This window comes from Lathamus discolor, chromosome 7 (assembly GCF_037157495.1).
Source record: "Lathamus discolor isolate bLatDis1 chromosome 7, bLatDis1.hap1, whole genome shotgun sequence".
NCBI classification, from domain to species: domain Eukaryota; kingdom Metazoa; phylum Chordata; class Aves; order Psittaciformes; family Psittacidae; genus Lathamus; species Lathamus discolor.
The window spans coordinates 3,000,581-3,019,915 of NC_088890.1; the positions used below are offsets into that span (position 1 = coordinate 3,000,581).

Below are 19,335 nucleotides of genomic sequence, written 5' to 3' on the forward strand. Positions count from 1 at the left end.
GCACCGCGACACCATTGCCCAGCATCCAGGCCCCTCCTTTCTTCCTCCTGCATGGAAACTGTGGTCTCCTGAGCTGGAGCGTGGTGCCAGGAGTGTGGGGCTCTTCCCTCCTCTGCCTTTAGGATAGCGGCTGCAGTTCTTTGCTATCACCTTGTGCCACCTTCCATTGATCCTGGTGTTGCTGCAGGCTCCAGGGCTCAACCACCACTCCTGCCTGCAGGAGCAGGGGCCCCGTGGTTGTAGATGAGCCCTGCAATTGCTGGCAATGGCATCTGGTGCACTACAGCCCTGGCTGTGGCCTTCCAGAGAGGGGGCTGCTTAAGGCACACTCGATGGTGACCATTGTTGTCCACCAGCCTCCATCAACAGCACAACTCCATCCCTAAGCTGACGGCAGAGCCATCAGCCATAGCACTGGCTCGTGGCCCATCTCTCCCACCTTTCCCTCTGCTCCCCATTCCTTTACAAGCACAGTTCTGGCTGCAGTTGCTTCTCCCCCGTCTTCTCCCTGCTTGGGCGCTGCTTTGGGCTGTGTTCCGCCCCCCCCATGTGCTGTTCTCCTTGGCCTTTTAGGGGTTACGAACCACTTGAGCCGCTCGTGCCATGGGTGCTGCCCCTGCCCTGGCATCGCTGGTGCTGGGAGGCAGCAGAGTGGGGCACGGGCAGGGGAGAGGCTCCTGGGGTGGCCCTGACCTCGCTGTAGCTGCTGAGGTGTTGGACCCTTTGCTGCTTGAGGTGGGAAAGCTGAGGTGCACAAGGCTGGGGCCCATGGCCTGCTGTGGGTGCAAAACTGTGCCATATTGGGTGAAAAAGTGTGATTTTTTAACTGTTTATGGCCATCTTCTCCTCAGTGTGAGGTGCTGAGGGGCTCCAGTCCCACTGCGGTGGGGTGGGTGCTGCTGCTGTGCCCTTTGCTGTTGGGTCCTTGCTGCTTCAGGCAGGAAACCTGAGGTGTACAAGGCTGGGGCCTGGGGTCTGTTCTGGGTACAAAACTGTGCCATATTGGGTGAAAAAGTGTGGGTTTTGCCTGTCTGTGGCCATTTTCTCCTCAGTGTGAAGTGCTGAGGGGCTTCAGACCCACCGCAGTGGGGTGGGTGCTGCTGCTGTGCCCTTTGCTGTTGGGTCCCTGCTGCCTCAGGTGGGAAACCTGAGGTGCTGCACAAGGCTGGGGCCCATGGCCTGCTGTGGGTACAAAACTGTGCCATATTGGGTGAAAAAGTGTGGTTTTTGCTTGTTTATGGCCATTTTCCCCTCAGCGTGGGGCGCAGGGGGGCTCCAGTCCTGCCATGGTGGGGTGGGTGCTGCTGCTGGGATGCTCCCCACAGAACAGGGCGGGAGAAGCTCCAGTCACCAGCACCGGGCTGTGGCTGCGCGCTGTGGGGAGGCTGAGGGAGCACATCCCCTTGGTCAGGTGCGGGGGGACAGGAGCCACGGCAGCAAGGCTGGACCCGGCGCTGGGAGCACTGGGGAGCAGCGGGCAGCAGCACAGGGCCCGGTGGGGCGGAGGGGGGGATTCCTCCCTGTGGATTTCCCTCTATAAATAGTTGCTGTGGAGACCAGGGAGCTGCAGGCGGCTCCCGGCCCCGCTGCCAGGGAGAGGCCGGCGGTAAAGTGAGCCCCCGGCAGCTGCGCTGGCTCGCCGGGGCTGCGCCCAGGAGCGGTGCTGAGATCCGATACCCTGCCCCGCTCCGCACCGCGTCCGCCCGGCGATGCGCAAGGCTCGGGTCTGCCCAAGGACACCGCGCGGGTAAAAGCAGAGCGGGACCGGCTGGAATCTCGCTCTGGGGAGCTCCAGGAGGAGCCCGGTGGGGAAGGGAGCGGCGCGTCCTGCCCGGGAGCTGCGGCGCGGTGAGTGCCATGGGGCTGCTTTAGGCTGTGTTACCGGGGTGTCCGGGGGAGCGAGGGCTTGCTCGGGGTGTGCTCGTGGAGAAGATGAAGGTGACTGCAGCTCCCGGCACCATTCTGTGCCCATGAGGTGGAGTTGTGCAGTTGCTGCTTGCAGACCAGGCAGGGCCAGGAGGTTCTGGGGCTGAAGTTCTCTGGTCAGGTCCAGGCCTGTTGCAAACCAGTAGTTTCTGCACAGTGTAGCTTTGAAGGAGCAAAGCAGAACAATGGCTGTTTTTAATGTAAGGACATCAAGCAATGAAGGACTTTAAAGCATGGATTGTCCTCTATCACAAAGCTTAGAGAAGTACATTTCACTCTGCTACACAAAGTTGCATAGCAACGCTCCCCATCCTTTGCTGGTGCATCCAGCTGACTGGGGTGAATGGAGGCAAAGCCACACATGCCTGAGGATGGACTTGCCTTGCCTCATCTCCACAGCAAGGACACCAGGGCCTGGTGAGCAGCTCCATCAGCCCCAGTGCTTGGATGCGGTTTATCTTTGGGTCCGATTTCCCCACCAAAGTCTCCCATTACCATAACAACCACCTAAGGAAGATGCTGTTGGACTCCCATCTCCACACGCTCTGGAGTTTTCCTTTGGGAGGTGAATAGTGAGCAACATAAAATCTTGAAGGCTGTTGTCTTCCTCTCAGGTCAGTCCCTGCTGTGCTAATGGTGCAAGTGGAGAAGGCTTGGATAGATGCTGGTGGTGCAGGAGCTTGTGAGGTTACCAATGTGCTCAATCTGTGCATAAATAAGGGAAATTCTGATTCCACCTCTGTTTCATAGCTAAGATGTTAGCGGGTCTTTGCTGAAAAGAGCAGTCACACAGACATGCAGCATCCTGGGGGTTTACGCCTGAAAAAGGCTGATCCTGAACAGTGCAAATGCCATGGTTGGATGTGTGAGAATACAAGGAGGGAGAGCATCAGCATGGGAATGAAACTTTAGTGTTTTGAGGAAGTCACGCCTCTGTCTCAGTGCCTTGAAGACATTATTGGCCCAGCACAGCTCCCATCACGCGAGCCTCCTGCCACCACCAGCAGGAGCCCACTGTACTTGTGGAAATCCCCTGGTGCAGCTCTGAGCTTTAGTGACCTGATTTGAAGGATTTAAAGGTCACTACTCCTACCCGTGCTCATGGTCTATGGGGATGACAATCACTGCCATGGTTTAAGCCCAGCCAGTAACGCAGAACCACAGAACAATCACCCAGCTCTGGCAGTGTGTGTTCCCTGAGGCTTTGGCTGTATAGCAAGTGATAACTTCCAACTGTGAGAGACTGGGTTGGTGTCTTACGTCTGTAACTCCATGAGCCGCACAAGCTCCAGCCTACTATTTGAGGTGCCCGGTGCTGCTGGGATGGGGATGGGAGCACGTGCTTTGCCTGGCTGCGGGAGGAGATCCCACAGTCCCTGCTAAGCTCCTGCAAATCCACTCTGGGCACAGGGAAACCTGAGACTCCCACCTGGCCTTGGCTCTGCTCTAACTGCACATCACCAGCTCCCTGCCCTGCCGCAGCCTGCCAGCTCTCCCCTTCTCAGCTCTTAAAATATCCCTGCCTCCATGAGGTGCCAAAAGGGTCTGCAGCAGCCCCGCTGCTGTGGCGGAGGAAGCACATGGGAAGGAAGGAGATGAGGGGTGGAAGAGGGAATCACTCTGCAGGCACCAGAGGCACAGCTGCCCTGCAGCTCCCCAACTCTTTTTAGAGGAGTGAGGTGCTGATGATCGCACTGCCTGTACCCTAAGACCTGGTTCCCCACTGCCCCCGGCCCCTTGTGCCAGGACCTGCTGCACCACTGGGCCATGGAAGAGCGGGTGGAAGAGGAAGCACCAACAGCCCAGCGCACAGGTCAGTCCTCAGGCATGTGGCTCCAGAGCCAAGATCATGCCAGGCTCTTCCCAGGCCAGAGGAGGCCCCCAGGGCTTGTCTGGCTGTTCCTCCAGGAGGACGGCTGTCCTCAGCCCCTCTTTCAGTCTAAGAGCATTTAGAGGTGTTGGTAACATCTCTTGGTGATGGTCCCACAGGAGGCCACCACCGCGTGCGGGAAGGAGAGGTGTTCAACACACAGTACCAGGCTCTGCGCAAGCTGGGTTGCGGCACCTTTGCCACCGTCTGGCTGTGCGAGGACATGAGGTGAGGAGATCACTGTCTCTGGGGGAGGTGGGAAGGGGTGGCTGGGCCCCTGGGCCAGTGGAGCACAGCAGCCTACCTGAGAGCATATCAGGTCCCCCAGGCACAGGACGAACCTAGCAGTGAGATGGATGGGTGCAATGGGCAGAGCTGGTCCCCAGAAACCAAAGAACATAAACAAGGTGGTGCTAGATTTATTCTTCTCGGTTAGATCCTCCAGTACTCATGCTCTGCCGTGTTCTCTGCCAGATGCTGGCAGCATCACTAGCATGGGCATGGAGTTCTACAGAACTCCCTTGTGGAGCCCCGGGCTGGGTGCCCGGGAGAAGAGATGCTGCTGGGTAGGGACACTGGTATGCATTGGCTGGCAGCTGTGATTCCCTTTCCAGGAGGAAGAAACAGGTGGCTGTGAAGGTCCTGAGGAACAGGGAAGGCTTTGCTGAGGCTGCCCAGGATGAGGTTGCCCTCCTCCGCTGCGTACGTATATCCCGGGGCTCTGTGCTCTGTGGGGATGGGCACTGAGTTCTGGTGTATCAGCGCCATCATCCCTTCTCCCTCTGGGTCTCAGTCTGAGGAGCTACATGGTGAACAGGAAAACAAATATTAGGGAATTCATAGGAACCAGTCTGGCTCAGCATTGACCTCTGAAACAGACATCTTCTCCTTTCTCCTGTCCTACTGGGATGTGCTGGCTGAGTCCCACTTGCCCTGTCAGCCAATTTCTTTCAGCTGAGACTGAAATCCAGTAAATAGGAGGAACCTGTAGGAAGATAAGGCAGTTAATCAATGAGAAAAGGTAGTAATGTTCTTAAGCAGGAGATAGGAGGGTGTCTGCTGTATTTGTGTTGTTCCCAGTCCAGAGGATGTTGCTCGATCACAGCACTGGCACTGAAGTAAGAGGAAATACCTGAAAAAAAGGGGGGAAAAATTACAGGATGTAGCAACAATATAATAAGCATCTGAAGTCAGAAAGCTTCCTCCTGCCTTTGTTAATGGATGGGGCAGTGAGGTGCCTGGATCTGGGTCTCACCTACTTGCCTTTGAAGATGGCTTAACCTGCTAGTTGTAGAAAGCTCATGATTATGATTCTTCGAGTTTGCCTCAATACAAAGTGACATCAGCTTCAGATGAGTAAAAGCCATTACATTTTGCATTACAAATTACTCTCGAGGCCTTTCTCCGACAGGTTTGAGAAAGGTTTAATTCACATCTATAAATCTGTAAGCCCTATCCAAAGGGAGATGAGCCAGGCTTAGTGATGCAAGAGGAAGTACCAAGTGGCACTAATCTAATGTAATCAGGGAACTGCTTTTCTACACATTAGCACAGCACATGGACTGAGCCTTACCCTTGATTTATTACTGATTCTCTCTGAAAGACATGCTGCCATTCACACTCCCACCAGCACAGGGTGGCTGGTGCTGGCAGAGCTGCCAGGAGAAGGAAGCTGGTCTCTTGGGCTTCCACAGCTGCTCACAGGTAGCCTTTGAGTGGCCAAAGGCAAAGGCAAAGACAAACCTCTGCCTTTCTGCAACCCCTTGCAAGAAATTGCTGAAGGGAAGGTGTGGGTTTTAAAAGGCGATGTCCCAGCCTGCTGCTCTCAGACAGGGAGGGACAGAGCAATCTCTGCTCTGAGGACAGGGAGCAGAGGCTGTAGAAGGGCAAAAGAAATGGACAGTTATTGTGCTGTGAGATGTGGTCTTGGGGGAAACCCCTCCCAGCACAAGCAGGAGCACTTTCTGGGCCTGCATGAGATAGAGTAAGAAGCTCAAAGGGTGTTATATTGGCAGGATTGGTTTGAGTTCTTTGGATACTGGGGGGTGATGGTCTCACCTGGTCAAGCACTAGACAACACACAGGACTGCTTGTGTGGTTTTCCTGATGCTTTTTTTATAGGATTTATCATGAAGTGCCAAGTCGTGGAAGAGAAAGTCTGTAGAAGAGGATAAAATGGGTGCAGGACGTGCTTGTGCATATGTAAAGTCTCTAATTGCAGCTTCCTTGGAATTCTCCACCTCAGGTGAACAGTATGAAGAAGAAGGACAGGGCAGGAGAAAACATCGTTTGTTTGTTAGATGACTTCAGAATGATTGGAGAGAACGGCTTCCATATCCTTCTGCTGGGAGTGCTGTGGGGCAGCAAAGCCTGGGCTTGCCTCAGAGGGCTTCAGGATGGTGTAAAACCAAGCACTGTGCTCCTGTGAGGCAGATGAGCCAGGCAGTAGCTGGAGCACAGCACATGGAGGTGGCTGGAGGGGGGATGTTGGTTAAGGAGGTATTTGGCTGTTCTGATGATGGGCCAAAGGCTGGTGGTAGCATCTTCTCTCTGTTAGTGACTCCCTGACTGTTGCCCACATATGTGCTTGGTATTTGAGGCACTGGGTCCTTCCCTGCGGTGTCTGATGGGTAACTACACAGCACAGGGGCTGCCTCTGCCTTTTGTGAAAAGGTCCTTACAGCAGGTGAGACCTTAGCTGGAACTGGGTGGGCACCAAGGGGCTGTTGGTGTGGGGACATGCCTTCATCCTATGGTCATCTGCTGTGAACTCCATGACTGCATCTGCAAAGATGCTACAGAGGCAGTGCCCAAGACATGCTTTTCTTTTTAAGGAAAACAGTAACTATTCCCTTTGGGAGAGAAAATGGTCATTAAAACACAGAGTGGGAAGTCATCATATTCCCATTAATATAGGGGCTGATCGGACTGTGAAAGCCAAGTTTCTTATGTGTTGACTGTGAATAACAAAGGAATGGGAAACCTGGTGAGGACTCAGAATAGTTAAAATCAAATTTTGCCTCTCCTGCTGAGATTTATCAGAATCTTGCATGCTTGCCAAGATGAAGATTTGCTACCCTGATTCCTGTGCCCTTCTAGGGACACTAAGCAAGAAAACTGCTTCCTCCTTCATCCTGCTTTCTGGAAGAGCCTCTTCTCGGAATAGCTGCTTCTTCCTCTAAAGAAGCTCCACTAACACCTGAATGTTACACAAAAATGTAGTGGCATTAATCTCTGCGCCCTAAGTCACTCCCAAGCTTTTTGCTTGATCCTGTTCTGTTATCTGCTTCAATTGTAAACTCTCAGAATCTCTTCCCCCTCCAGATGAGCACTGGGGCAGTATCTACTTCTGATTCATTCCAGTTTAGCTATTTAAATCTTACCCCGCGCTTCACGGTTACCATTTAAGGTTGGTATTTTCCTGGGGCTGATGTTTAGCCCAGAATAGAATTTGATAATATAAAGAATATTTGCCAGCCCTTTATGACTGACTGAGAGTGTTTAAAACACAAACGTGGCTCTCCCAGTAGTCTTTTTGCTGTCACTGATTTCTGGTAGTGACTGCTTCTCCCTGTCAGGCGTTGTTTATCTCTCCCCTGTGACAGGCCAGGCTCTCCCTGCTCCATCATAAGCTATTCTTTCCCTACATGGCTCTCCTGCACTGCCTTTAAGCTTTCTCTATATGCACTCATGTTGTCTCCCTCCCCTTGCCTGGGTTATGCTGCACCTCCTTTTCTTCCGTTGTATGATGGGATGCCCTATGGTGCTGTGTCACTCTATAACAGGCCCCCAGCTTCCATCTGAATGATAATCAGCAGGAAGGCACAGTATTCCATGGAAATAACAGCCATACAAACAGGGGAAAGTTCAGCTCTGTGACTGTAACAACTCATGCCTGTCCTCTTTCCGTCTCCGATCCCTCCCGATACCTGTGGATTTTCACGCTGTGGGTCACCCCTATGTCCCCAAGCAGCCCCTTCCTCTTAGTTCAAGGCACTCACTATACAGAAACAACTGACTGCAGATCTCATCAGTGCCCACTTCCTTCAATACCAGAAGGTCTATGACTTGCATGGCCACTGTGCCTGATTGCTCCTGGGCAGGAGAGGCGGTGGGGACCCTGTCAGTGCTGATGGGAGTTGCTGCTGCTTACCCAGGTGCTGGCAGGGTTGCGCTTCCTGCATGAGTGCTGCCGCATCATCCACACGGACATCAAACCGGAGAACATCTTGTTGTACGGACGTGACAGAAGCCTCCAAAGGATTCTGCCTGATACACATGACTGTGATCAGGGAACAGATTCAAGGCTAAAGGGACCAGGTGAGTGCTCCAGGGTTTTATTTAACAAGTGATTTACATGTTCATTGGCAGGAGGGAGAGTACAGACATTTTAGGGTGGTTCCCATCTCCTGCAATGGGCAGTACAAAACTGTACAGCCAGATTATGCTGCTGGGAGACCTATCCTATCCCTGCTCAATACAAGCATCAGGCTACAAGCTGCTCAAGGCACCTACAGAAACGTGGTGGTTCAGGTAGGTTTGTGTGGAGGACAGCTATAGGTCAAGGGCATCCATTAACAGCCCCAGTGTGATCTTAGAGCTTGTTCTTGTGGCTTAAGGTACAGGATAGTCCCCTTTTGTCTGGTGTTTTTAGCCCCTGAAAGGGTTACGTGCAAGTGGGCTAATCAGAAAGCTGTACAACACTTTTGCTCTTTGTTTCCCGTATTTCTGAGCTTTGTGGGAGACTTGTATGTACCAGGGATTTTCACCTTTTGAGACATAATTTATTTGCAGAGAATGGTGTGAATACTGAATAAAACGTAGGGCTGGGGAGTTTCTTGAGAGATCAGCTGATCTCCCAGGAATGAGACCCTTTATTTTATCCTTACACAAGGTTTTCCTGTGAGCATTTCTCCCCTGACAGCACTGTTTTGGCTCTCAAACTCTGGGGCAATTGGGGAATGTTAAATTGATGACTGAGTCTTTTGCTTGGAGCAGAAGAGCACAGGAATAGGCACAGACTGACAGCTCACTGTAAAGCAGTAAACCAAAAATTACCCTTTTCTGGGGTCATAGGTAAGTATCACCTTACAGGCTGTATCCAAGGCCTGTGACAGCAGGGATTCCCAAAGGCTAAGGGGGAATTACAGATGTGTGTCTGACTAGTGCTGGTAGGATGTGCTCTGCTCTTGGCTCACAGGAACTGAACCTTGGTGCTAGAGGAACCTTGTAGCAGGACATGGTCATGCCGCTCCACTCCAAGCCACTGTCCTCCCAAACACCCTCTGAGATTCCGACTACATACAAGCTCATGGTTCCTCAGAACACAGAGAAATCATTTAATTGATGTCAAAAAGCATTTTAGGACCTTTTGAGCTAAAGAACCATAAATGCAGGTGGAGATGCCTCTCTGGTGGTAAGTGATGCATACCTGTTGGGTTGACAAGACTCCCTTTTCCTCTGCCCTTTCCATCTAGGGAATGCTCTTGGCAATCGAGTGGAAGAATCTGATTTGATGAGCATAGAAGTAAAAATTGCAGATCTGGGCAGCGCGTGCTGGACGGTGAGTGTGCTCTTGGGTGTCAGCCCCATGATGATGAGGGATGCTGTGTGCTCCTTTCCATCCCACCCTGTGTCTGTCCTTTTAAAGGTTAGTAACTATTTCAGTGCGCTGAAGAGATGCTGATTTAGGGGGCTGTTATATTCAGCACTCCCAGCTCTGAGCTGGGCACCATACTCCTGGAGACATCCTTAGCTTTGGGTGTTTCTAAGCCTGCACTTAGTCCCTACAATTGGAAACTGAAAAACATGTTCAGTGTGAAGCATTGGGAGCTAAATTCACCTGAGAACATTCCTGCTGTGCCCTGCACAGAGTTTAGCTCACACATCTGGTTCTGCCCCCCAGCTCAGGATGCTTGTGGCCACATTGCTGTTACTGATTTATGGACACTAAGGGGAGTTTGTTTCTGTTTTAGTACAAGCCCTTTTCCAAGGAGATACAGACCCAGCCATACCGTGCCCTGGAAGTGCTTCTTGGATTAGACTACGGCACTCCTGCGGATATTTGGAGCACAGGCTGCCTGGTATGATGATGCTAATGGACTGACACTAATGTGTCAGGGATATACATCCTCGGCACCCTATGTACACTGCATGTAAAGCAAAACTTCTGCTCTGAGAAGGCAAAAGGGGCTGTCTGCACCTATTCACTCAGGAGTGAAAGTATCCCACTGATAAAATTCACTCTTAATTAGTTTAAGCTCCAAGGTAATTCACACTCCATGTATATTAACTCATCACATCCTGCTTTTCATCTGCATGGAGCTAAAAGTGCTGTTCCACCATAGCACGGGTCAAATCAGTGTGAATATCTCCATGGTTTAGGATCAGTTTTGTGTGCTAGACATGGAAATTGGCACTATCAGTTAATGGGGAAGAAAAACTCTACATCAATTAATGCACTAACAATGTTAATCCATTTCTAGGCATTTGAAATGGCAACTGGGGAGCGTCTATTTGACCCTCAACCTGGGAAATATTTCTCCAGAGATGATGGTAGGATCCCGTCAGTTTTACTCATTTCACTGTCTGAAGTGTCACAATCTTTGTCTCTACATGTGCTTTCCCTCTGTTTAGATCACGTTGCTCGTATTATCGAGCTCCTGGGAAGAATTCCTCCTCAAATTGCTTATTCCTGGAACAAGTCAACAAAATTTTTCAGCAGGCCAGGTAAGAGCTGGAGAGCAGGAAGTTTAAGAATCACTGTGGATCTCTGACACACTCACACTGAGCACCCCCTCCCCCTCCCCGAGTTATGTGACACAACGCAGGCTACAAGCAGATTTCAACCGTAGCATTCCCTGCCGTGCCTGCCTCTGCAATCCAGGAGCATTCCAAGGATGAATGCAAAATCCTGGAAAAGTCATAGCAAACACTCAACAAGCAAAAACATTTTTATTCTTTCTCCTCTGGATTTGGGGAGAACGGAAACAGGGACAGGAAACAGCTACATGCCAGGAAGGCTGGAGAGTGCGGAACGGGCTGGAATTCCCCCCTTCACTGGCAGAGAACAATGATGATCAGGAGTGGGACACTCACATCCTTCCAACGTGGCTGCTGTAGTCTCCTGACCCAACTGTAATGTCTCTTGCTTTACTCTCCTTAATTCCTTTCCCTTTGAGTCATTAGGCTTGAAGTCCTTGTCTTTGACTTCAAGGCACATGACATGGCACTTCAGTCCATCCTCCTTCCCTGCTTCTCACGCTCAGCAGCCACACAGCCTCCGCCTGCCCACAATGCCGAGTGCTTCTCCCATGCACAGCATGCTCAGCAAGCACCTCCCTGCACACCCATATCCTTTGCTCAACGCTTATTCCTTCTATGGTGCTCGAAAGACATGAGTCAAAACTGGTTCTTACCCTGTATCCACTCTGTGTGAACCAAACTGGCCTGACCACACATGTCTAACCTGAATCACCACATTTACAGCAGGTGCTCCTGCGGATGGATGACTTCTCAGTCAGTAGTGGCACTCTCCTGGTCCCCAGGGAGCGAGGAGGAACCAGACACGTTAAACATCAGTGTCTTGTGAGCTCTGGCACTGAAATGACCCAGCGTGTTGCGGGTTCCATGTGAACCGGCAGAGGGAACAGCAGCAATGGCTCTGGGGTGGCTTTTCTGGGAACGCCTCGTTCATTCTTGGCACGTTCTCATCTAAGTGCTCAGGAACGGATGAGGCGGGGGGCACTCCAAACAGTAGATTGAGATGCTTATTGAGAAACACCCGAGAGCCAAACCTGCAAGGGGCAGTGCAGGTGAAGCTGACAAAGCAAATACAGAATCACACAATGGTTTGTGTTGGAAGGGACCTCAAAGCTCATCCAGTTCCAACCCCTGCCACAGGCAGGGACACCTTCCACTGGAGCAGCTTGCTCCAAGCCCCGTCCAACCTGGAGCGTCGAAGGTAAAGGAAGGGATCCTTCAGCATGACTTCTATGAGGCGAGGAGCAGCAGCCTCTCAGTCCTGTGCCCATCACTGAGGTCCTGTGCTTACGCTGTCTCCCCTAGGCGCTCTCCTGCGGATCTCCAGGCTCTCCCCCCGCAGCCTCCACACCATCCTGTCGGACACGCACCGCTGGACGAGACACGAGGTTTCCCCCTTCACCAGCTTCCTCCTCGCCGCGCTGCGCTACGCGCCGCAGCGCCGCGCCACAGCCGCGCAGTGCCTGCAGCACGCCTGGCTCAGCGCCCCGTGACCGGCCCCAAGCCCTCGCCGGAGCCGCCTCTTCCCTCCCACCCGCCCGCAGCTCCACCGCAGCGCCCGGGGCCGCCCTCCGCCGGCGGGGGCTGCGCACAAGATGGCGGCGGGGCCGGGCGTCCCCTCAGGCGCCGGCGGCTCCTCGGCCTCCCGCGGCGGGGCTCTCCCGCCAACCCCGGAGGGGAGGGCCGGAAGGCGGCGGTCCCGGCGCGCCCTGCCCCGCCTCAGGACGGCAGCCGGGCGGGGGGAGGAGGGAACCGGAGCCGCTCTATGAAGCCTGACGGGCGGCGGCGGCCACCGGGGCAGCGGGACAACCCCCCCCCCCCCCCAACCCCGCGGCGCGGACGTGCCGAGCGGCAGGCCCCGCGCCCGCTCCGCCGCGCATGCGCCCCGCGCTCTCTCCCTCCTCCGCCCGGCCCGCCCCTTCTTTCTGCCACGTGTCCCGACGCAGGAGTTACCCCGCGGCGCGCGGCGCCCCGCGGCCCCGCCCCTCGGCACGTAGCGCGGCGCGCCCGGCGCTCACTGAGCGCGGCCCGCCCGGCCGCCCCGCGGACCCGCCGGCCCCCTCGCTGACCGGCGGCTCCACTCACCAATAGGAAGCCACGACCGTGGGGCGAGCGGCGGGGTGGACGTCCGCCTACCAATGAGATGAGAGGGTGGGCGGGGCAGGGCGGGGAAGCGACCAATCGAAAGCGTTGGAGGGCGGGGCGTCGGCCGCGGCGGGTGTCCCGGCGGGGTGGGGTGTAGCGCCGTGGTAGCCAACGGGGAGCGGGAGTGGGCGTGTTCGGGGCGCCCCTGGCGCCGGCGCCGGGGATCCCCGTGCGCCCAGTGCCGTTTCCGCCCGGCCTGAGGAGAAGCCGCCGCTGCCAGGGGGAGGGGCTGGCGCCGCGGCCGCCGCCGAGGGTTCGCTCCCGCCGGCTGCACAGGGGACGCCGTGGCGCTGAGCCGGGCCTAGTGCCGCGCGGGGGCCCGGGGAACGGGCCGGACAGGTAGGACTGAACGGGCGGGATGGCGCTGGCCGCGGCGGGGCTGGCGGGAGGGAATGCCGGCTCGGGAGGGACTGCCGGGGCGGGCAGGCGGCTGGCAGCGGGGCGCTCCCGGCGTGGGCCGCAGCCGGTCGCTCCGCACTGCCCTGCTTTGGGGGCCCGGGCGCTGCGGCCGCGCAGTGGCTATGGGGCAGCGGCCCCGGAGGCCTGGCTCGGCCCGGCCCGGCCCGGCCCGGCCCGGCGGCGCGGGCCATCATGGCCGTCCCGGTGGTGCGCGCTCGCCCGCGGCGGCCGGGCTCGTGCCGGTGCGGGGCTGGGGCCGGGCTTGGCCGCGGGGCTTTGTCGGTGGGTCGGGGCACGGCGGGAGCCCCGCTGCAGGCCGGTGTCTCCGCTCTCCTTCTTCCCCCTTATTGTCCTGGGGGGCCGCGGGGGTCGTTGTCCGTCTGGGCGCAGCCTCCCAGGGGCTGCCGGTGCCTGCCGCCGGTGCCCGCCCCGAGCCGCCGGGCCTCGGGGGAGGCGGTGTTTGACCTGCATTTTCTGCTTTCTCATGGTGCCCGTGCAGCGGCTTCCCCCGTAACCCCCCGCTCCCGGCTGCAGCGCGGCTTCTCCTGCGTTCCCTCTCCAGTCACGCGTGGCCGCTGCAGGGTGGGTTCCCACTCGCGGCCCGACCCCGCTCCGACCCCCGCCGCCTGCGCTCCAGCGGCCCCGGCAAGGTCACTGTCGGCCGGCGGCTCGTCCTTGGGTGCCGGTGACCGGAGTTCACCGTCGGGTCGGGCGGGGAAGCGGGGCCGGGCCGCTGCTGCCGTCCCTGGGGAAGGGCGGAAGGCGAGGTGCGAGGCCGCGTGTGGCCCCGGGGAAGTGGGTGTAGCGGTGGAGGGGGGGCGGGTCAAGCCGCTTCCCGGCTCTCTTTTCCCCCTCCACTGCCATAAGCGAAGATCCCTGCTTAGGATTTTCTATTCTGGGGGAGGGTTCTGCGGGTCTGAGGAGGACACGGGGGGCTGCGGGGCTGCGGTGGCTGCTGCAGCCTCTGGCTGCGATGGACCAGGAGGGCTGAGGGTATGGCTGTGGCGAGGGGCAAATGCTTCTCCTTGTGTGAAGGGTGCTGCAGGGGCTCGAAGAACTTGATGTTGGTGTCTGATGTGCTGGATCGTGGATTTCAGACGGTTGGCCCCCCACCCTGCCAGAACCTAAACCCAGAAAAGGATTTTCCTATTTCTTCATTATAAATAAGAGATTTCCCTTTTCACTTGTATAGGAAATACCAGGATTTTCTTCTTGTGGTTGACCCAGGAAGTCATCTTGTCGCCAGCCTTCTGGGTTTTTCTTGGTTGTGCTCTAAAGGTGCAGGGAGGAGGGTGTTGCTTTGCTCTGGATCCTGTGGGTAAGCGCTGAAGGCAGTGACAGCAGCTGCCGTTGGCTCTGGAGCTCTGGTTGCTATGAGAGAAGCTTCACTAGACTTGGCTGCTATCTCCAGGGAAGGACAGCAGAGCAGCCTCCATTAGTGAGGCGGTGGAGAGATGGCTGGCTCACGTTCAGCAAAGGCCTTCACTTTTGGGGCTGTTTTCACAGGTCTAAAGCAGAAGCAAGGCTATGTTTTGGTCTGGTGGAATAAAAGCCTACATCGTGGGGCTCATTGCTGTTCTGGAGTTAATGGAATTGCCTTAGAGTGTGGGCTGGAAACCCTGAGTTACCCTTTCCAGATATTTTGGTCTGTGTGAAAAGTAGGACAGCGAGAATTGATATGATCTTCCTGTTAAGTGAAGGCTGCAGTCGTGTCTCTTTTGAACTCCAGTCTCCTTTCCAGCCAGTAACAGAGCCAGATGCTTTTCTTATTGTTTGTATGTCTCCTTCCTCCCCTTCCATCGCCTGGGCCCCACTTGCCTTATTGACTGGAATTTCTGCTGTGTGCAGTGGGTGTGTGCAGCAGACACCAGCCTGCTAGTGCTGAGGAGGGATTTTCCATTCACAGGCCAGGGAACAGTCAAAATAAAGGCCCAGCTCAACTCTGGGACTGGGAACAGAAAGCAGGGAGAAGAGTTTCCCCTTTGCTGCAGAGTGAAATCGATCCTCCGCCTTTCTTATGTGGTTCTGTGTCCAAACGTGTCCAAAATGCTGCTGTGCCGTGGAGCAGGGAGGTGAAACTCCTGGGAATAATGGGGAAAATTCCTCTCTTTGAGTTGACTCAAATACTTGATGAAGGAACAGTTTGCAGGAGGCCATTTTCGACGTGACTCTGTATTGTGGAATCTGCCAGCTTCTATCCACACTCTGTCGGCTTGACTGCAATAGCTTCCTTTTTTTTTTCTTTAAGGAAGAATGAGTGCCTTTCTTATCTGCTTAACTAACCATTTGGCACTGGCTGCTGTCTGTGTGATACTGTGTGGTGCAGTTGGAGCTATCAGCCTATTCCAGTGCATTTGTGAAAGATGGAACTGTTAGTTGAGGTATGCACTAGGGGAAATTGGAATACATTAAGCATTAGAACACAACTGCCATCTTTGTAAACTAACACCTATGATGGGAAGCCCTTGCCCTGCCTCACAACTACTGTGAGCTCAAAGGAAAAATTCCATGACCAGGATGATGTGAAAGAGATTAAAAATATGCCTGTAAATCCGCTTGACTGGCAGCAATCACGTGGTAGATGCCAAACTCTGAGTAGCTTTTATATTTGAGGTTCTGGAGCACCCAAGTTGTTTCACATGGTGGGGTGAGCAACTTCTAACTCACCTAAAACGCATCCATCACTGGGGCTGAATGTCTGGTGCGTGTCTGGTGTCTGCTGCGTAACAACTGCATTGAACTTAAGGTGTTGGGAGTATGAAAACTGGCTCCTTGGTTTAATAAAATACAGCAAGTGAGCTGCATGGTCCCTTAGTCTTTGTTTGCAGCCTCTCTGTATGTTGTAACAGGCAATCAGTCCTCTGCCTCGCATCCTCTTGGATAACTGGCACCGCTTTGAGAAGGTCCTGGCTTTTCCTTTTACTGTCACATCCCAAGTGACCTGAAAGTAATATTCCTTAGCTGATGGTGTCTGAAATGTCCCCACCCCAAGGTGGGTCAGTGAAATCCCATGTACATTTAAGCCCCTTTGCAGAAAGAGGACTTGGTTGCAGCCAGATCTTGAGAAGTAATAGGTCAAAGCTGAAAAACCCATAGAAAAGAGATGGTGTTGAACTGGCATCTAAGAACATGCAGTTTATGCTCTTTTATTCCCCCACTTGGCCGGGGGGGGGGGGGGGGAACAACCAACAACCATTGATTTAAATTTCCCAAATCTTCCCTAAAGTAAAAAAAAAAAAACCCCACATTTTTAATTCAAACTTCCAGGCAGGAAGCATCCAGGAGCGAGCTAAATGTGTGGTGTCCCAGCTATGTCATGTATTAGCCTGACCCGGTCTATTCTTCCTCCCATTTTGGATGATCAGACTGTTGCAAACTTGTTTTGAATGATGCGATGAGATAAAAATGTTTCTGTCTGTTCTGGCAGCAGTAAAACAAACATCATGAGTGCTCCGAGGTTTGAAACTTCAAACTTCATTGTTCTCATGGCAGTATTACAGCGTTACAGAAGCACGTTTGTGTCCTTACTCTGGTGCTGCTTGTGTGTGGAACCCTGACATCTTGCCAGTGAAACCTTGTGTTGTGTGCAGTATGTAAGAGGGGGTTTTTTATCTATACAAGATGTAGTAGCAGTAGTGGAGTTAAAAGCATTGAATATATGCTTAAATGTGTATAGCATGCGAGATACTAAGTCTCAGTTGCCCCTAGGAAACTCGAAGTGCTATTTGATTTTAAAGTAAGGGCTTTGTTTCAGTTACTTGTCCATTTAGGTTTTTTCTCTTCCAGATGAAAATAACTGTGAATGTTAAAGCTCCTACAGCCGGTCTTTGGCTTCCATGGCTGACTTATGGCAAGAGTTAGTGCAGAGTTTGCACTTACATTGTTAGAGACGGTGTTGTAGAGATCTGGCTTTGCCTAAACCTTTTGCTTATTTTGAGCATGGAAAAAGCCCCAGACCATCATGGAGCAAAAGTTCAACATCTTGAAACTCTGGGAGCTGGGATTTTTTTCCACTTTTCTTCGCTTAATTCTTTATTGAAGTTGCTGGGGGGGGGGGGGTGTTGGGGGTGTTCTTGTGTTTGGTGTTTTTTGGGTTTTTTTTCCGCAGGATTTTCTAGTTTGGTGGCAGTTTTCCAGTATTCCTGCAGCAAATCAGCCGAGCAGCGGCCCCTGTCCCTGCTGAGCAGGGAGAATGTGCAGCGCTCCTGGCCTCCCCGCTGAGCTCACACAGGGGTGGGACTTGCTAAGCTGCTGAAATCGCAGCTAATGCCCGCTGAGCGTGCTGAGCAACACTTCTTGTGTTTCTTCAACTGCTCCTACTTTAAATTAGTATCTTTTTCTTCCATAATTAGCCGAGATGCTCTTTGTCTCGAGGACGATCTACTCGACAAATCAGGAGGTTCTTGTTCATCGTCCCCCTTCCCCCCCACCCCAGCTAGTGGTGAAGTATTATTTTCCTGCAACAAAAATAGCTAAAGGGATTTTTTTCCTCACTTCAAGTGATGAGTCTGAACTTGAAAAGCTGTAGCCCAAAAGAAGAACTCTGCAGTGAATAATGGCCTTCGTGCTAGTTTCTGTTGCCACAAGCCCTATAGGAGCGTCAATATTGTTGTTTAAATTGTAAATCTGCAACTTTCATCTCGATGCTTCAACAGTCAAACAAACAAATTACGTTTTTACATAATAAATTTGAGACAGAAAAGCTTTCTTGCCGAGTTTTCTTTTCCTCCTACCAAGCGCACACAAACCCCAGTTATTTTAATGAGCAATATGGGAAATATTCAGCAAAGTCTACTGGTGTGCTCAGACATCAAGGTGCAGAAATGTGGGAGGACTTGTCAGCAGTTTGAGTGGCAAGCTTTTAATGAGCAGGAGAAGTAATTTCTTTTGTGGTCAGGAATCTAATAGTCCCACATTCACCAAACCTGATGGGGGAAAGAGTGAAGAGAGGAGCATGGAAGAGTGGCATTGAGAAATAGTCAGGAATTTGGCTTTTAGAGTGAAGTTCAGAAGTGAGCTGTTGTTTATGCTAAAGTTTAATCCTTATAAACTTGATAACATAGACAGGTCTTGCATTCCTCCCCGAGGGTCACGGAAGGGCTAACTTTAGCAAAGGGGAGGTATCCCGAGCAGTCAGATCCATGCAGTTTTCAAGGCAGCAAACTTTTTTGCTTATTCATCCTGCTCTAAGTGAGCTTTGTTATTTTTTTCCACTCACAGGCAGCCTTTTGAGGCAGAATGGGAGTTAGTTTGGAAACCAAAATGCTTAATCCCTAAAATATTTCCAAGTAATTTCAGAGTAGAAAGGTCACGGTGCTTTTGGTGTGTTCATATTTAGAGCATGATCACAATTGCAATCATACGCATTGACAAGAAGATATTGTCTGGATTTGGTAGCAGCTCATTTAGTGACTCAGACTGGTTCCTGTTGTCCTTATGGAGCTCATAGCAGGGTTTTCTTCTGCAGCCTTGTTGGTTTACAGGACAAAACTCTTCCCAGTGACTGTTCCAGCAGCCCGGAAAAGAGTTTGAAGTTCTGATACTGAGAAGAATCCTCTTGACTTGGAAGTGAGCAGTTTGAAATGCAAGTCATTGATAGGGAAGGAGAGCAAGACCCCGCCACCAGAGTGTAACAGAACATGCCTGCGGATGATGATTCAGTAAAAGAAACAAAAAGCCAAGATGCAGCTTGGAGGTTTGGTTTGTCAGTGTCAGATAATGCAGTCTGGGTTTTCCATAGGCTTGGAATCATGAAAAGAAGTGGCTGGAGGATTTTTGAGGTTTGTGTTAAGGGGAACTATTTGGATAAGGAAGCCCATGGAGGGCAGCGCTGCTCAGACCAGAGGAGGCAAAGATGCAGCTTGTGCTTCTGGGAGTGGAATATGGGAGCTGCAGACGTGACGGCTGGTGGGAAGATAGGACTGGGAAGACCGTGACTTCTCATCACAGCCCCAGGTAGTGCAGAGAATAGGAGCAGAGGAGTATTCCTCAGCGTGGCCCTGTTTCCCAGCTCCAAATTATACCTTTCTGGCAATGCTCTCTAGGTCTGGTGCCCCTTCAGGGTGCTGGTGTGGAAGCTGCTCCCGAGCAGCAGTTCCCAAATGTTTTCATGGGGGAGAATGAAGAGGTGAAAATGTATCCTTGCTTATAGGCAGGAAGGAAGGAATACACAGGGAAAAGCTGGAGAACCAGTGATTGAGGAAACTGAAGTGCCCCAGGGGTTCAGCGTGGAG

General features: G+C 53.1%; 2 protein-coding genes across 2 annotated transcripts in view; both read left to right on the forward strand.

Moving 5' to 3' along the window:
- The first annotated feature begins 1,709 nt into the window (after positions 1-1,709).
- On the forward strand, positions 1,710-12,342 carry LOC136018419 (SRSF protein kinase 3-like). Its single transcript, XM_065687625.1, is given in 13 exon segments — positions 1,710-1,747; positions 3,637-3,688; positions 3,691-3,739; positions 3,916-4,024; positions 4,411-4,498; positions 6,042-6,129; positions 6,376-6,482; positions 7,954-8,116; positions 9,274-9,359; positions 9,772-9,879; positions 10,282-10,351; positions 10,433-10,525; positions 11,864-12,342. Coding segments are annotated over 13 exon segments (1,239 nt in total). The 3' UTR covers positions 12,052-12,342.
- Positions 12,343-12,841: 499 nt separating this feature from the next.
- The window catches only part of SETD5 (SET domain containing 5), a 63,696-nt gene continuing 57,202 nt past the window's right edge, over positions 12,842-19,335 (forward strand). Inside the window, exon 1 of the mRNA XM_065687594.1 lies at positions 12,842-13,042. The gene's annotated coding sequence lies outside the window, so the exon portion shown is untranslated. The remainder of the gene's footprint in view (positions 13,043-19,335) is intronic.